At 38.1% G+C, this 16,877-nt stretch overlaps 1 protein-coding gene across 2 annotated transcripts in view; it reads left to right on the forward strand.

The window, feature by feature from the left end:
- Positions 1 to 16,877, forward strand: part of glrbb (glycine receptor, beta b) — a 32,208-nt gene that overhangs the window by 763 nt on the left and 14,568 nt on the right. For both annotated transcript variants that reach the window (XM_038700059.1, XM_038700058.1), the window contains exons 2-5: positions 3,746 to 3,884; positions 7,234 to 7,340; positions 10,964 to 11,031; positions 15,106 to 15,332. In XM_038700059.1, coding sequence (XP_038555987.1) covers positions 3,763 to 3,884; positions 7,234 to 7,340; positions 10,964 to 11,031; positions 15,106 to 15,332 — 524 coding nt within the window. In that variant the 5' untranslated portion in view covers positions 3,746 to 3,762. The remainder of the gene's footprint in view (positions 1 to 3,745; positions 3,885 to 7,233; positions 7,341 to 10,963; positions 11,032 to 15,105; positions 15,333 to 16,877) is intronic.

A 16,877-nucleotide genomic window follows, 5' to 3' on the forward strand; every position in this document is an offset into this window, starting at 1 on the left:
ACCCGGATAGTCCATTGTATGCTATTATATCTCTTATTAAAACAAAAATAGTGAATATAAATATTAATCACACCAAATCACATCGTTATTGTATTATTGTTATCATCAATAGCTCATAAATAATATACCACTCATTTATCTAAATATTCTCACCTTCTAACAGGAATTCCTTTTCATAGAACAGCATGTTTATGGCCCAGAATCTAAAAATGCACAGCCTAGGAAGTTTTGTTGGCAGAGCAGAATTGCTGATTGACCTTGGACCCATGGGGCAGACCATGTATGGCTGCTTGAGTCAGCCACTGCATGACAAAGAATCTGCAGTTTTAACATTGCTAGTAGTAAAACACAGCAAGGGTAATGTTCTACAGTGGTGGCACAGAGTTGACTCAGGCAGTGCCAAGGTGAATTTACAGTTGAACCCACATTTCTCTGCACAGGAGTCAGTTTATCTTTGGTGTGCATGATGTCTTAGTTATCTCTTAAATATTATACAATTTTGAGAATGTACACACATCAAGGTGCACTGCAGACTAGTATGAATCAATTAATAGGTCAACGATCACTCAAATCTGCTCCAATATACCATGCCAAGTAGAAACAGCCTCTGATAACACCTCGATTAAGGCTAATGGTTGGGTAATAATGCATAGTATATTGGAGAGAAATTGTGCAACTTGTTTAATTGTAAATAATATATTTTTCAATATATATTTTCTTAATGAAAAAAATATTTTTAAAAGTTATAACTGCATCGTGTCTATAATGCAGGACCCTCCAAGGGTTCGCAAGATAAATCTTAGGGGTCACAAGTTGTTTCAGAAGATAGGAAATGAGAAGAAACAATATTTCCGCTGCACACAATTATGATGATTTTTCTCACTTTCCCCAGGCTTTTTTCTTGTGAAAAGTGTTTTACCTCTTCATTACTCAAAACTTTTAAAATTTTACAAAATACAAATTATTTGTACCACTATTCCGGATATATGAGGTGGTTTGACCATTTCGCCTTTTCCAAAATTGTGTTACCAACTCCCTAGGCAAGTATGCTATATCATTTTACTCATGTAATCTGTATCCACATAACAAAATAATTTACCTTAAACATTGTTCCCAATCAGATATATTCAGGCAATGCTGTTACAGTACCCTAATTACTTTGTTGACATGTACTAGTAACGTTAGCTTAGTCACAGTCTCTCAAAATGCACCAGCAGCAGATATCATGTAATTAGGTTTTGCCTAGGTACATATGTCAATAAAAAATTGGTTCTGAAATCATGAGCTTGAGGAAGAAGTCTCTCTCCCTAGGTCGACTGCTGCAACTAAATTTGGAGAGAGGGGGACGGGAACTATCCTGTAAAACATTTTTCAAGTTGAGGTTTAAGTTGAAGATAAAGACCGTGTTGTTGCATGTGCAAGTTCTAGTGTTTTTCTAGGGGCAAATCTAGGGGTAGTGTGGCCACTAGTGGGACTTTTTGTTTATACCTTACCTTGGTGTAGTGTTGTTACTGCTGCTGTGTGAGGATGACAGCCGAGCAGAAGACAGCATTGCAGGCCGTGCATCCATGTCAAAAGGGGGCTGCAGATGGACTGACTGAGCTTGTATATAAGAGGACATTAACCAGCCCCACCCACTCCCCCAGTCTCTCTACATCCACACACAGGCAGCAGCAAGGCTTGGAGGTCGGGATTTAAATTATTAACATTTTGTGATGATTATAGATTTTTTTTTTTCTCTCAAAGAGATTCGGGGTTAGTCAACAAACATTCCCGGCTAAAGCTCCCAAAGTCTGATGCTGACGCCCATGATCCTGTAGAGAAATGCAGGGGAAGGGGACATAGGGAATGTGGGTCACGTAAGAAATGTTTCCTAAGAACTGTAGTTGGTTGCCAAGTTAAGCATTCAAAATAAATTCAGCTGCTGCAATCTGATATGTTTGTGTCAGTGTTGAAGCATGTTGGCCATTTTCTCCTCCACAATGCGAGCAGCAACAAACCTTCCACTGCAGGAATCTTCCAAATCAATAAAACAAGGTTGACTTAAGCTTTGGTGTTTGCATGGAGACAAAGGGCGCTGAGTGGAGCTGGAGAATATGATGATCAATGTGCGGATGAGGAGCAGTCAGGGAGTTACTGGGCAAAGGCACTGAGAAAGAGAGAGAGATAGTGTCCCTGTCTAGACAATAAACTGCTTCAGTTAATGTGCAGTCTTGCTGGCGCGGGGAGGTGTGTGGGGGGGTGCTGTTGGCTTTCCTGTTGGTCTCGGTGTCCCTATGTACTGAAAGGGCACCGGTTTCCTACATTAGGAATGAATCACACAGGTACTGTGGCTGCTAGCTGATTTATGGCCCCTACAAGAAATGCAAAAATGCACTGCCTATTCACAGAAGGGTTCATATGTGTATACAGCTGTGTTACTGTTAGACCTAGCTTTGGACTTATTAAATAAAGAGACTTTTGGTAAAAACACATTTTATCTCCTATCTCCTTCAGTGTTTGTGGTGTGAGAAAGGATTGAACCATAACACCACAGCTATCATAGATCAAACCAAATGATATAGTTTATGAATAATAAACAACTGTGGTGATAAAAAAAATTTACAGCTACATCCAGAAACTATATTGTTAAGCATTTTCTCTGCAGGTTCTAGACTGAAGCAGAGGATATTACAGGTAATGCTTATTTCAGCTATCCTTTAGAGGTCACAGTCGACGAATCCTGAATGACCATCGTTATTCAGGTGCATTACTCCACTGATTGAATTTATGCTTGAACTTGCACTACTTGATTAAACCATGTCACACTGATTAATTTACATTACAGACATTTACTGTATGTGACATGCATTCAGAGAAAATGGAAATGCATTACGTCCGCAAAGCAATGGGCAAAGTCAGTTTTCAGGAAATAGATAAAGTACTCGTTACTCGTACACGTTTTATAGTCCCACTGAGGACAAAGCTTAAAGGTTCAGTGTGTATGTTTTAGTGACATCTAGTGGTCAGGGTTGCCAATTGCAACTAATGGCTAACTGTGCATTCACTTGCTCCTCGGACGAAATAAGTACTTTATAATAAATGTATTAATTCTAATGGCAATTGTAAATTCAACAGTAAAAAGCCCAACTTTGTACTTTTTCTCCATGAGATTGTGCATTATATCAATTTATTTTCTAAATCCAACAACAAAAAAGGCTGTGAAAACTGTCAACATATAGTCTTCTTTTAACATCTTTATATAATGTAGACTAACCCTGGCAAAGTTTTTATTATTTGTGTCTTGCAGAGGAGAAGCCATGTTGGCTGTCATGCTCTGTCTGCTCTTGTGCTAAATGATACGTGCGGTCCTCTATTTGTCCAAATTTCCCTTCTCTTCTTACTTCTAATAAACCAGACGACTACTACTACTACTACAACTTCTGCTTGTTTTTTTGTGCGTAGTCAACGTAGTGACGAAACACACTCTGTAGGGTAGTTTGTCTGTTTAGGCAGTGCAACATGGCGATGTCCATGTAAGGGACCCATGTTGTATGTAGATAGAAATGGCTCATTCTAAGGTAATAAAAACATAACTGTTCATTATGTAAGGTCTTTATACACCACTTAAATCATAGTTATGTATATTATATTGCATTTCTGTCAAAAGATCCTCCTAAATACCTTTAACCTTTAAGTTTTCTGTCACGTGAAAATTAATGCTGAGATTTGTTGAATGTTTAAAGTTTTTTTTATTCCTCCACAGTCTCAACGGACCCCAGAATGGGTATTAAGAAGCTTGCCATCTTTCTCCTGGTCCTCTGTCTTTGTCTAGAGGGAGGATCTGCCAAAGAAAAAGGAACAAAGAAGGGAAAGAAAAAAGGGAAACAGGTTTACTGTCCATCGTAAGTATGGAATAAACAACACCTTGAGCTGGCATATAAAATTTAACATGTACTTCATGTAGCATTTACTGCAAATACTGCTGCAAGTGCAGTGATGACAAAACATGATAATGCTATGAGTTAATTTAACTTCACAGTGACCATCAGCTCAAAAGAATATGTAAATAATTGAAATACATTACTGGTTTTCTCAAAATTCCTTGCATGACTTAACTTGTTTAAAAGGGTACCTCAGCAAATTAGAGGTGCACTTCTGTGAAATTGGTGGAGTTCCCCATTAATGGTGCCCCACCATTGATAGTTAAGCATTATGTTAAAGGATAACTATTTTACATCTGATGGATCTACTTTTGGATCTTTTGGTTTCTCGTGAGCTGCTTCACTGCAGAGCTACTCAGGTCTGATTTGAATCTTTAATGGGCATCTAAGAAATCAACACCAAATCCACCAAAAGCATGTTTTGTTAAAAATACTGAATACTTGTAATGTAACATGTTAAAAAAAAGTCACAGTTTTTGTGCTATATTGTATGGAGCAGTGCTGAGGATGCATTTGAATTTTAATTTAAGAGTCTCATAACTTAGGAGAAAAAAACTGCCCTGCAGTCTGGTGGTGTAACAGCGGACACCTCTGTATCTCTTGCCACACAGCAACAGGGTGAACAGGCTGTAGCTGGGGTAAATGCTGTCTTTTAGTATCCTTTGGGCTCTGCTCAGACACCTCAGCTCACCGATATCACTGATGCTCGGTAGATGGGTACCAATGATCTTCTGAGTGTTTTTAATCACCCGCTGCAGAGCCCTCCAGTCCTGGGCTTTGCACGTCCCATGCCAGTTGGTGATGTTTCCAGTCAGGATGCTTTCTGTTGCTCCTCTGTAAAAGTTAATAAGAATTTGGCACATTTAGCGTTCTTAAGTTTCCTTAAGAAATATTGCTGTTTCTAAGCTTTCTTCATCAGCGTGGAGATGTGAGATGACCATGTCAGGTTCTCTGTGATGCTGATTCCCAGGAAACTAAAATTTTTCTCTTGCTCCACCTCAACTCCACTAATGTAGACAGGAGTGTGTGTCATTGTCTCCTTTTTGCTAAAATCAACAATCAGCTCATTAGTTTCGCTGACGTTGAGCAGTAGGTTGTTCTCTGTGCACCACTCAGCAAGATTATTGATTTCCTCCCAATATGAAGTCTCATCATTGTCTGAAATCTGGAAGATGATGGGGTTGTCGTCTGCAAACTTCACAACTGAGTTCTCACTGTGTCGGGTGATACAGTCGTGGGTGTACAGCGTGAACATGAGGGGGCTGATCACACAGCCCTGGGGGGCTGTGGTGTTGAGCACTAGAGTGGTGGAGGTGTGACCGCCAATCCGAACTATCTGGGGTCCGTTTGTGAGGAAGTCCAATATTCAGTTGCAGAGTGTGATACATAAACTCAGAGTGTTAATTTTGCCAATAAGTTTCATAGGGGAGATTGTATTGTAGGTGTTGTTTTCTGTGAGGGCTGAGTGGAGGGCAGTAGATATGACATCCTCTGTGGATAAGTTGGTTCTGAAAGAATGTGCTGAAGAACCAGTTTCTCAAAGCACTTCTTTAGAATGGTGTTGAGTGCCACGGGGTGGAAGTCGTTCAGACTAGACACTGTATAATTTTTTGGTACAGGGATGCTGTGTGGCTGACTTGAAGCAGTTGGGAACACTCTCATGGAAAGTGAGATGTTGAAAATGTCGGTAATAACATCAACTAGCTGATTGGCACAGGTTTTTAGTACACGGCCAGAGATGATATCAGGCCCAGCTGATTTACTCATATTGTGTAAGGAAGTGCTAGATAAATTCGGGAGGTTGTCAGGTATTGGATAAACTAAAAAGGTAAATTCAATGCCTCATAACAGAATGAACATAAATATATCCTAACATACATTTGGACTGTCCATTGTATCTATGCAGTGGAGAGCTGCACCCTCTACTTCCTTAAATGGTAACAAATGGCTCGACAATGAAACATCACGGAATGAGGGAGAAACCGTTTGATGTAGTCCCAGTATTGGCAAGTGTAAGCTGTATGACATATTTCATGTTAAGTGCTGCGGATGCCTTTGTGGATCAGGGGAACCACTTGGTTCCAGTTTAGCTGTTGTGCTTGAGGTTGTCAGAGGGGTCTGTTAAAAGAGAGAAAAAAAGAGGTTTAGTGGATGGGAATTATGTCTTTCACTTTGATCAGAGGAACCGCAGAACATACACACACTGCACAGCATTCCTGTGGAGCACTTTAACTCATCCTCAGTGCATGATAAGGTTTACATAATGATATGCAAAGTGCTTTGAAAAGGGGAAATTCTTTGGCAGGAGAATTCATTGCCACCCACAAGGAGGCTTTCTGTTTCCCCTTTCTCTCCTGCCAGATCTGGTTCTCCTTTTTTGAACTTTCTGTCCCATTGTCTTTTCATCAGTCAACCTCAAAAAAACAAATGATGTTTGGCTGCATTTCTTTGAAAGGTATGCTTATGGTGGTAATTATGATTAGACAGATGTTTTATTCTTTTTTTCAGGATGGTTCAAAGAGACAATTTCACTTTGGGTTCAATAAAATGTGGAAATACATGGCAAAAAAAAGATATATACAAGCCACTGATACTCTTTGCCACCAACATGGCTACTTAATTGGCTAAATTTATTAAAATATTTTTTCTCAGGGCAACTAAAAATAAATCAGGGAATTTGGTAATGAATGTGTTTCAAGCATTTGTCCCCTGTATCTTCAAATGCAAACCAAAAACCTTGACAATGTAGCCTCAGCTGTACTCTGTTTAGTGCTAATTAGCGAGAGTTAGCATGATAACACACTAAGATGATAAAAATGATAAACATTACCTATTAAACATCAGCAGCATTGTCACTGTGAGCGTTTCAGCTTGCAGCATTTAGCTCAAAGCAAGGCTATACATAAGTACAGCCTCACAGAGGCTCATGAGCATGACTGTAGACTTCTTAGTTTTGTTAGAAATATGAACCTTAGTGACATAATACATTTGTACTGATTTTTAGTCATCTACTATTACATAATTGTCTTATCTGCCTGAGGGATCATGTCTTCTCCAGTAATGATCAGGAAACATTTCGGATATGCATCTAATTTCTTAACATTCCTTCACTTTTAACATTTCCTGCGTGGCCCAAATGTTAAAAGCTAGTTTAATTGCTAACTGACCTAACTGCTGTCTCAGATTATAGTTTAATCAAAGAATATACAGAGTAGATGTGGGTGTACTGTGCATATGCACTCCTCATCTGCCAGGAATTTGACCTGCTATTATAATCGTGCCTACAGTTCCCTCTCTTTTTCTTTTGCAGACAGCTGTCATCTGAGGATCTGGCCCGAGTCCCTGCGAATTCAACCAGTAACATCTTGAACAGGTTACTGATCACCTATGATCCCAGAATAAGGCCCAACTTCAAAGGCAAGTCTCTTGTCCTCTTCATTTGTTTCCGTCTATTTTTAATATACATTTTTGCTGCAGTGCTCTCATGCTAAATAAAAAACACAAGTGTACTATGAATACGTACCTCATACATACTGTAATTTTTGTACATTATATTTTACTTTTTGGTGTAACTGCTGTTATTTCATATTCTATTAACCATATTACTTGAGATTAAATAAACATTACAATTCTACAGTAACAAAAAAGGAAATCTGTGCCTCTAAAGTCTGCTCTTGTTTTTTTCATTCTGTCCACCACCAATCCATCTTAACAGTGTTTAAAGTGTACTGTAAATGGCACACTGTAAGGGAGTACCACTCTCACAGAGACAGCCATAAAAATAACAAAGAGGTGCTTGGCAACCTCTACGTCTGACTGATGGTCTTAATAGTCTTCAGGTAGATCCTCGGTTAGTTTCCATCCTCCAGCACTTGGCAGCAGGAGCTGTGTCTGGGACACAATGTTTGATGTGTTGTGAGCAGAATCCGCTCCCTCTTTGACTGGTCCAGTGGTGAACCATCTGCTCTTGATTTAAGGGTGGGCTGAAAGCTCCGTGTCCATTAACATCCATGTCGTAATCTCCCAAATTACATCCTAAACTGTGCCTTGTGCATGACTTTGCCCAGGCTCATATAAATATAATATTAAACAAACACAAGAAGTGTTTCTTGAATATGAATTAGTTTGCTTGGTTGCATTAATGCATGGAAGATTTGAGTTATATGCCACATCCACATTATGCACATTGATTTTGTGAATTGCTTGATAGAATTCATCCCATGAAACTCCTGAGCCTCCAGTAAATACCTCAAAAGAAATAATGTACTCAAAGCAGGAGGAGCAGTCTGTGTTTTTCATGGATTTTATGGTAACACTTTCTATGAAGGTCATCGCTATAATGACTTATGCATATATTTATAACATGATATAATGCGTCCATAACACATTATAACAGTTGTTATAATCACTTACAAACATGCATTAGGCGCTATAACAAAGTTCATAACGTATTTATGACCTTTTGATTTAATGTTTTATAACTAATACTAATACCTGTTTATATCAATGTGCGGCAAGAATGTCCGACCATGTTCCATAACACATTATAACCACCGACTCTGCCTCGTTATGAATACAGTCACCATTTACAATTAGTGATATAAAATGGAATAATAGCTTATAGTAATGTTTAAAGTTATATAGCATGTCTTTGTTTGCTTTAAGTAAAGTGTTAAAATATCTATCCCTGTATAATATATTACAGGTGGACATAATATCATATGAACTAATTATAAGACCTTATAACACGTAATTGTTTGCTTTAAGTAAAGTGACACACACGCAGGAAAACAACTATTATTTATGTTTCTTCACTTCATGAATCTGTATGAATTTCGAACATTTTGCAATTTAGCACAAAAACACAACATAATTACATCAAGGACACTCTCAGGGTGGTGAGAGATCGCTCAAGAGAAGACCTGTTGCCGACTATATAACATCATGTAAGAAGAGGCTCAGATGTTGTCACAGATGAATGGCGACCCTATGGACAGGCCCTAACAGATGCAGTGGACAATTAAAGACAACCACTTCACAAAACGTAGCATATTAAAAGACATTTTAAAGTAATTGAATGGGAATACTGTTTGGGCAGTAGGGATGAGAATCTCTTGGCACCTCACGATTCGATTTGATTACAATTCAGAGGGCAGCGATCCATCTTCATGCATTTTTTTGTATGTGTAAATTCTGGATAATTACTAAGCATTTCGTTTACACATTAAAATCCAAAATAAATATCTCCTCAATTGCTTAAAAGTACTAGTTTACATCCCTGATTTACTTTAGTAGCCTCAGCTCCTCCTGGTCACCAGCGTCCTTCCTTTAACTATCAGTTGTCAGACTCCCCTGGACACTGAAATATAAATTAACTGAACTATCAGGATGTGCAGTATGTGTACAGGACATCAGTTTAGCTTCAACCTGCTGTTCTCATTCCTCAATAAGTTAGGTAGTAATGACACGCAACTAATTAACATTACTCCGTTACTAATTTAGCTAACGTTACATTGCACACTAGCGCTAACCGCCTTCACTTTTCCAGCAGTTGCGGAAACAACAGACTTAACGGACACACTGTGACCTAGACTGCACATGTTCTGCCTGACGGACAACTTACTAAGTAACTTTATATATATAACAGGAACCAAAACAGCGATGAGTGTTGCTGCACGGTGTGCAGGTCATATTGATGACCGTGTGAAATTTTATTCAGCAGCGGCGAAATGCGTCGAACACAACACTGGTCTCAGACCAGAGATCACGGGTCTCTGTTATGTGCATACCTGCGACTGTCCGGGCGCTGCACTTCCGCAGTTCTGAAGGTTCCGCCATTTGCGTTCCTTGAACATTATAGTATAGTACAGTATAGTTTACTTCTTTGCGATGCGGACGTGGAAGATTCTGAATTGATTATGAATGAGAGAGAGCGAGCAGCAGAATGTGAAGGTGAAAGTTAGGGGAGGAAAATATTTAAGTTACTTCGTACGTTGTCAGTCTGGCAGAACATGTGCGGTGTAGGTCACAGTGTGTCAGAAAAGTGAAGGCAGTAAGCGCTAGCTCACAGTATTCCCATTCAATTACTTTAAAATGTCTTTTAATAGGCTACGTTTTGTGAAGTGGTTGTCTTTAATTGTCCACTGCATCTGTTAGGGCCTGTCCATAGGCTCGCCATTCATCTGTGACAACATCTGAGCATCTTCTTACATGATGTTGGTCTGCAACAGGTCTTCTCTTGAGCGATCTTTTACTACCCTGACAACGAGTTTTCTGGATGTAATTAAGTTGTGTTTTTGTGCTAAATTGCAAAATGTTCAAAATTCATACAGATTGTTCATAAACTGAAGAAACATAAATAAAAGTTGTTTTCCTGCGCAAAATGTGTGGCACTTTACTTAAAGCAAACGATTACATGTTATATGGTCTTATAATTACTTCATATGGTATTATGTCCACCTGTAATATATTATACAGGGATAGATATTTTAACACTTTACTTAAAGCAAACAAAGACATGCCTATAAGCTATTATTCCATTTTATATCACTAATTGTAAATGGTGACTAAAGTGTATTTATACGAGGTTCATGGTTAATATTAATCATTCATTAGGTAATTTCATCATTTTTGTTACTTTTAACGTGTCACTTTCTATACTTTTACACAATTATTTTAATTACCACAGTCATTTCTACTCATTTGTGATATACAATTGGAAAGTACAGTCCCATGAGGCATGATTTGTTAGAGCGCTGGGATCTCAACCTACTTGACAGTTTACAATGTATTAAGGAATGAGAGGGGAACTTTATTACTTAGTAATATTGATAAAGTCTTTTACAAATCCTGATCAGCAACATAATCACTTTAATCACCAGGTACAATAAGTCTATGTAGAATAAAGACTTATAGGGTTTTACAAAGCAAACTGACACTTATTGTAACATACAAGTACAGCGGTACCTCACTCTCATTGCAAAGAAGCTGTAAAACACAATGAAGTCAATGCTACTATGTCTTCTTGTTTTTAAATCCAGGAATTCCTGTGGAAGACAGAGTGAACATTTTCATCAACAGTTTTGGCTCCATTCAGGAAACGACCATGGTAAGAATTCACTTCAACCCCACTGCTGCCTGACAGTATTGGTAATCAATACTTCTGCCAAAGCAGTAGATCAGAGCTGAAAAATGATTCACCCCACAAGTTTTAAAAAGAATGCTGAGCGTGTTTTCCAGACGGTATCAGACTATTTAGCAGTGAATCATTATCAAGACTGGAGTTTTCACGCCTCATTTATCTGATGACTTAATTGCTGATAAAGAAGGACAGTTTCAATGCTACTGAGCAGATTAAACTCGAGGATGGCGCTGGGTCGAATCTTGATCATTTAGGAAACAATAAAGGGAACATTTCTGAAGGTTTCTAATAAGCTCTGCTTACTGGTGCATATTAATTTAAAGCAGCTGGGAGGAGCCAATAACCATCAAGTGTCTGTCTCCGTAAATATATTCCATCATGTGGCAAGGTAATTAAAGTGAATGTGGTGCAGAATGATAAAAGTATCAAATTCTCACAGAATAATTTAAAGCACAACTTAATATAATATATAATAATAAAACAAGACTTCAACATATTGCCTACCACAAACCATGCAGGAACTTCTTTGACCTGTAAGTAATCAAGACAAATACTTGAGCATTTCAGATTTTATAAAAAAGCAAAAACAAAAACAAAACAGAATTGCACTGTTTAATTTGACATACAAAATGATAAACATGAAGTAGATATTTTCCAAATTTGGTGTGTTTTCAAAACTGTCAAACATCTGTCAAATGCAATCAAGTTCCGTTTCATTCACAATGTGAATATACTAGCACTGTCTGTTCAATGAGATCCATGACAGATAGAGAGGACCACAAGTTATGACAGGGAGCAAACACAGTTTGCAAGTTTATCATGCAAACTGGCTGTATTGTGTGTAGCCAATATACAAATAAGTGCCTTTTGCTTGCAAACTTCATAGGAACAGTAGAGTACTAGATTTTCTTCCAGAGTCCTGTTGCATGTCTGGAGAGTGTCTCAGTACAAAGCAGTGATCAATGTTTTCCTATTTTATTTCTTGAGGAGCCATACTCTGAACAAAGCCCTGAACCATATATCCTGGAATTGGAGCTGCATAAAAATCTACTCTGGAAATATTTCTTTTGGCTGCAGATCAGTCAGCTCAGAGTGTGTTTGCTTATAAAATCTTCCAGTGGAGAGTTTTACACCAGGACCAATTACAGACCAGTTAGGGTGTTAAAGGCTGAAAGTGGAAAATCCTTAAAACTCAAAATGTAGAAGAGGGGTGCATGGATGGTGGAAGAAATGAAAAACAGTTGGAGGAAACAAAAAAGAGTGGAAGATAAAAGAAGAAAAGAATTTGGAGAATGAAGATAAAGAAGGAAGAAAGGGCAGAGAACGAAGACCAAACCAGACAGGAGGAGACCAAAGATGAGAAAGAGTGAAAATAAGAGACAGGGGTGAGGAAAGTGAGAAGTGGAAAGTTGGGGGTAGAATAAGACAGAAGAAGTGGAAATGATAAATTAAGAGAAAAGAGGGAATAACTGAAAAAGATAAACCAGAAGAAGGAAAGAGAAAGAACAAGTAAGTGCCAAGACTGACAGAAAGAGAGAGAGATGAAGGACTCCCAGGTGGCAACTTCTGTCTTCTCTCTTCCCTCTTGTTGCCAAATGAAAGACAAAAAGAGAAACATAGTGAAGAAGGTTCAAAACTAACCTGGGAGGAGAAAGAAGAGACAGCCGGTCACCTCTCCCCCTCTATTTATCACTCTGTGGGGTATTTGATCTCAGGAAAGCCTCTATCATCATTTACACCTCCCTCTGCCAAACACCACCCCACGTCCACTGTAGTTAACACATCTATTTTCACTCTATGATTGTATTCACCGGGAGATGATGACTAATTTGATGTTGTTGTTTTTTAATGCTTCTCAGCTTGAATTTTCCTCGTTGGTTATAGTGAGCAGTTGGGTAAAATCTCTTCGGAATCAAATGTAGTACTGGCAGCTTGATAGTAAGCCAGAGGGAAGATAAATTTTCATGTCTGTTTTTTTAGAAAGGCAAAGGTGTGGGAATTGGCCTGCGTCTGTGTGAGACAGAGAAGAGCCAGAAGTAGCAATTTGTGCTGTCGCTTCAGGACTAGTTGGAATTATGTTGTATAGAAATGACGGTTTGTTTTCCAAAGTGAGAAATCAACAATCTGACCGCTGTTCTCGCTCCCAAAAAAGATTTGAAATATTTCCTGCCTATTCATAACGGATATATAGAGAAGGATATATAGAGAAGGAGGAAACCTTTCATGTGATTTCTTGTCTCCGTATAGACATTGTAAATCAACACATACCACAACCAAATACACGGATCAACCACACTTCATATCTATTCTGTATTTTTTCCAGGAAAATGCTATGTGTGCGTACTGTGTATCATGGATGTATACAGATATTTAATGAAAATTATATCATCAACATTTGCACAATGCTGTGTCTAACTTATTGGAGAAAACACTACGGTGAGAGATAAACTTTGATGAAGGGTCAAAATGTGCCTGTATTTAGAAGTTGTATTTGGGTATGTAGATATATAGAACATTTGCAGAAAAATAAGTTATGGTATGTGTTAATTAATTAATAAAAGTGTTTGTATGGATTTAGTGAAAAGGATTTAGTGTGAAAAGTTTCCTCTGGGTTAAAACAAGCTCCCACAGAGGGGTTTGATGATTTCTGTCATAGTGGCCAAAGTTGGAAGTTCAGGTCACGTGACCCACACACATCCATGACACAAGAAACAGCTGTTAAATTATAATGCAAGTTTCTTAAGCAACATACTAACAATTGGAACCATTTATCTTATCGAAAGAGAGAGAGCGAGCACCATTTATCATTTATATTAAAGACCACCAACAGATGTATTAATAGGTCATTTTAATGTAATTTACCTGCATGCAGTTGGTCAGACTCAACCAGAAATAGACAATAACATGTGTAAAGGGCAAAGGTGGCCTGGGTGGCCTGATGTCATTGGAATGAATTCAAAACAATGTCAGGACAACTTACACAATGTTTCATACATGTTTGGTTTGAAACCGACTTGGATTTGATCCTAGAGTGATTTGCCAAAGGATAAACAATCCTTACATATGCAGTAGTTTAACACAAAGTCTTTGTCATTTCTTCCAGGTGATTTTCACTGTGTTCTCAGTATATAAGATTACACCCTTTTTAATCTGATAACACCAGAGTGCAGAAAAGTGTTTAATATAAATATTGGGAACAACGAAGGAAGATGGCAGATGGAAGTTAATTTCATACCCAGGAGCACACACACACATACATATAGCTGATATTTTGGCAGCTTTATTTGACATGTCATCATCTTCACCCTCAGCATTAATAGTCCTTTCTGAACACCTGGTCCTATAACAGCTTGAGGCACACCATCAAAGCAGGCACAACAAAACGTCCCAAATGCTTTCCCACCAACAAAAATGTGGAAATTTAACTAATTAACTTTCTAATGAGGTCTTAGCCGTATCACATGTTTCTGTATTGATAACATTTGTCCCTTGGACAAAACAGCTTTCTGTAAGTTGACTACTTTAAAAGTAGATGTCATGAGTGTTTTCGCTGCAGCTGTAAAATGTCACTTGGCATGCTTAAGTGGTCTGTTGAAGTTGTTGGTGATGTTTGCTGTGAGAAAATTCTGTTTGTCAATGAGTTAAAAAATTCTAAAAGAAAACCTGTCAGTTATACCTGCTGTATCCTAAGTGACAGTTGCTTTAAAAGCAGTGTAGGAAAGGTGCTCCTTTAACTCTTATTCTTTAACTGCACATTGAACCATTAGTTTTAGAGGGATGAGAGGGATAAAGAATGCTTTTATTGATGTCCTGCAGTGTAATTGAGAGGGATCTTGACCAGAGCACAATCCATCCATCCACCTGGGCTCCTTCCTTTTTACAGCTTCATAGAAAATGTAAATATAAAATAAGCATTAATATAATTCCATTCAGAAAGTTTCCCTTGTGGTAAATTTTAAAAGCACCCAACTTGTGTCCAATAGTACTAACTTGATAAAGATATTAACCATGTTTGTGCTTATTTGTTGTTGTACCGAACAGGATTACAGAGTCAACATCTTCCTCCGGCAGCGCTGGAACGACCCCAGGCTGAAGCTTCCGCAGGACTTCAAGTCTGATTCTCTCACTGTTGATCCCAAAATGTTCAAATGTCTCTGGAAACCTGACCTGTTCTTCGCTAACGAGAAGAGCGCCAACTTTCACGACGTTACCCAGGAGAACATTCTTCTCTTCATTTTCCGTAATGGAGACGTCCTCATCAGTATGAGGTAATGAATCTCAATCAATTACAAACTATTTTCCCTTATTTGCAAGGATTCCCTGGGTTTTCCATATTTTTGTCCTTGCATCGTTATTATGAATTATGTATATATTTATAACACGATATAATGTGTCCATAACACATTATAACTATTGTTATAATCACTTACAAACATGCATTAGGCGCTATAGCAAAGTTCACAACGTATTATGACCTTTTGATTTAATATTTTATAACTAATACTAATACCAGTTTATATCAATGTGCGGCAAGAATCTCTCTCTCTTATAACCATCAACTCGTTATAAATACACTTTAGTCACAATTTAGAATTAGTGATATAAAATGGAATAATAGTAATGTTTAATGTTATATAGCATGTCTTTGTTTGCTTTAAGTAAAGTGTTAAAATGTCCATCCCTGTATAATATATTAAAGGTGGATATAATAATTATAAGAACTTATAACACGTAATTGTTTGCTTTAAGTAAAGTGACACATTTTGCGCAGGAAAACAACTTTTATTTATGTTTCTTCACTTTATGAACAACCTGTATGGATGTTGAACATTTTGCAGTTTAGCACAAAAACACAATTACATCAAGGACACTCATTCTCCGGGTGGCGCAAGATCGCTCAAGAGAAGACCTGTTGCAGACTATATAATATCATGTAAGATGTTGTCACAGACGAAAGGCGAGCCTATGGACAGGCCCTAAAAGATGCAGTGGACAATTGGAGACAACCACTTCACAAAATGTATCAAAGGACGTTTGAAAGTAATTGAATGGGAATATTGTTTGGGCAGTAGGGGTGAGAATCTCTTGGCACCTCACGACTATCTGATTACGATTCAGAGGGCGGCGATCCATTTTGATGCAACTTTTTTCTATGTGATTTCTGGATAATTACTAAGCATTTAATTTGCACATTAAAATCCTAAAGAAACGTCTCCCCAATTGCTTAAAAGGACTAGTTTACATCTCTGATTTACTTTACTAGCCTCAGCTCCTCCTGCTCACCAGTGTCCTTCCTTTAAAAATCAGTTGTCAGACTCCTCTGAAAAATGAAATATAACTTAACTATCAGGATGTAAGTTACTGTATGTGTGCAGGACACCAGTTAAGCTCGAACCTGATGTTCTCATTCCTCGACAAGTTAGGTAGTAATGACACACAACTAATTAACATCACTCCGTTACTAATTTAGCTACATTGCAGCCAAAAACCTGCTTCACAGGGGACATGTTAAATAGCGCTAACCGCCTTCACGTTTTCAGCAGTTGCAGAAACAACAGACTTAAGACAGTCTGTGACCTACATGTTCTGCCAGACTGACAACTTACTAAGTAACTTCCCCCGCCGTTCTGCTGCTCACTTCTCTCATTCATAATCAATTCAGAATCTTCCACGTCCGCATCGCTACACTGATTAATTTTCTTACTAGGTTGTAAGAACATGTGCAGTGTAAACCACAGTGTGTCCGTTAAGTCTGTATCTCATCTGCCCTGTAAAGCACGTTGTTCTATTTTTTGGCTGCAATGTAACATTAG

The sequence above is a fragment of the Micropterus salmoides genome, unplaced genomic scaffold, assembly GCF_014851395.1.
Source record: "Micropterus salmoides isolate LMB-PRFRI ecotype aquatic unplaced genomic scaffold, ASM1485139v1 Ms_hic_scaffold_5, whole genome shotgun sequence".
Lineage (NCBI taxonomy): Eukaryota > Metazoa > Chordata > Actinopteri > Centrarchiformes > Centrarchidae > Micropterus > Micropterus salmoides.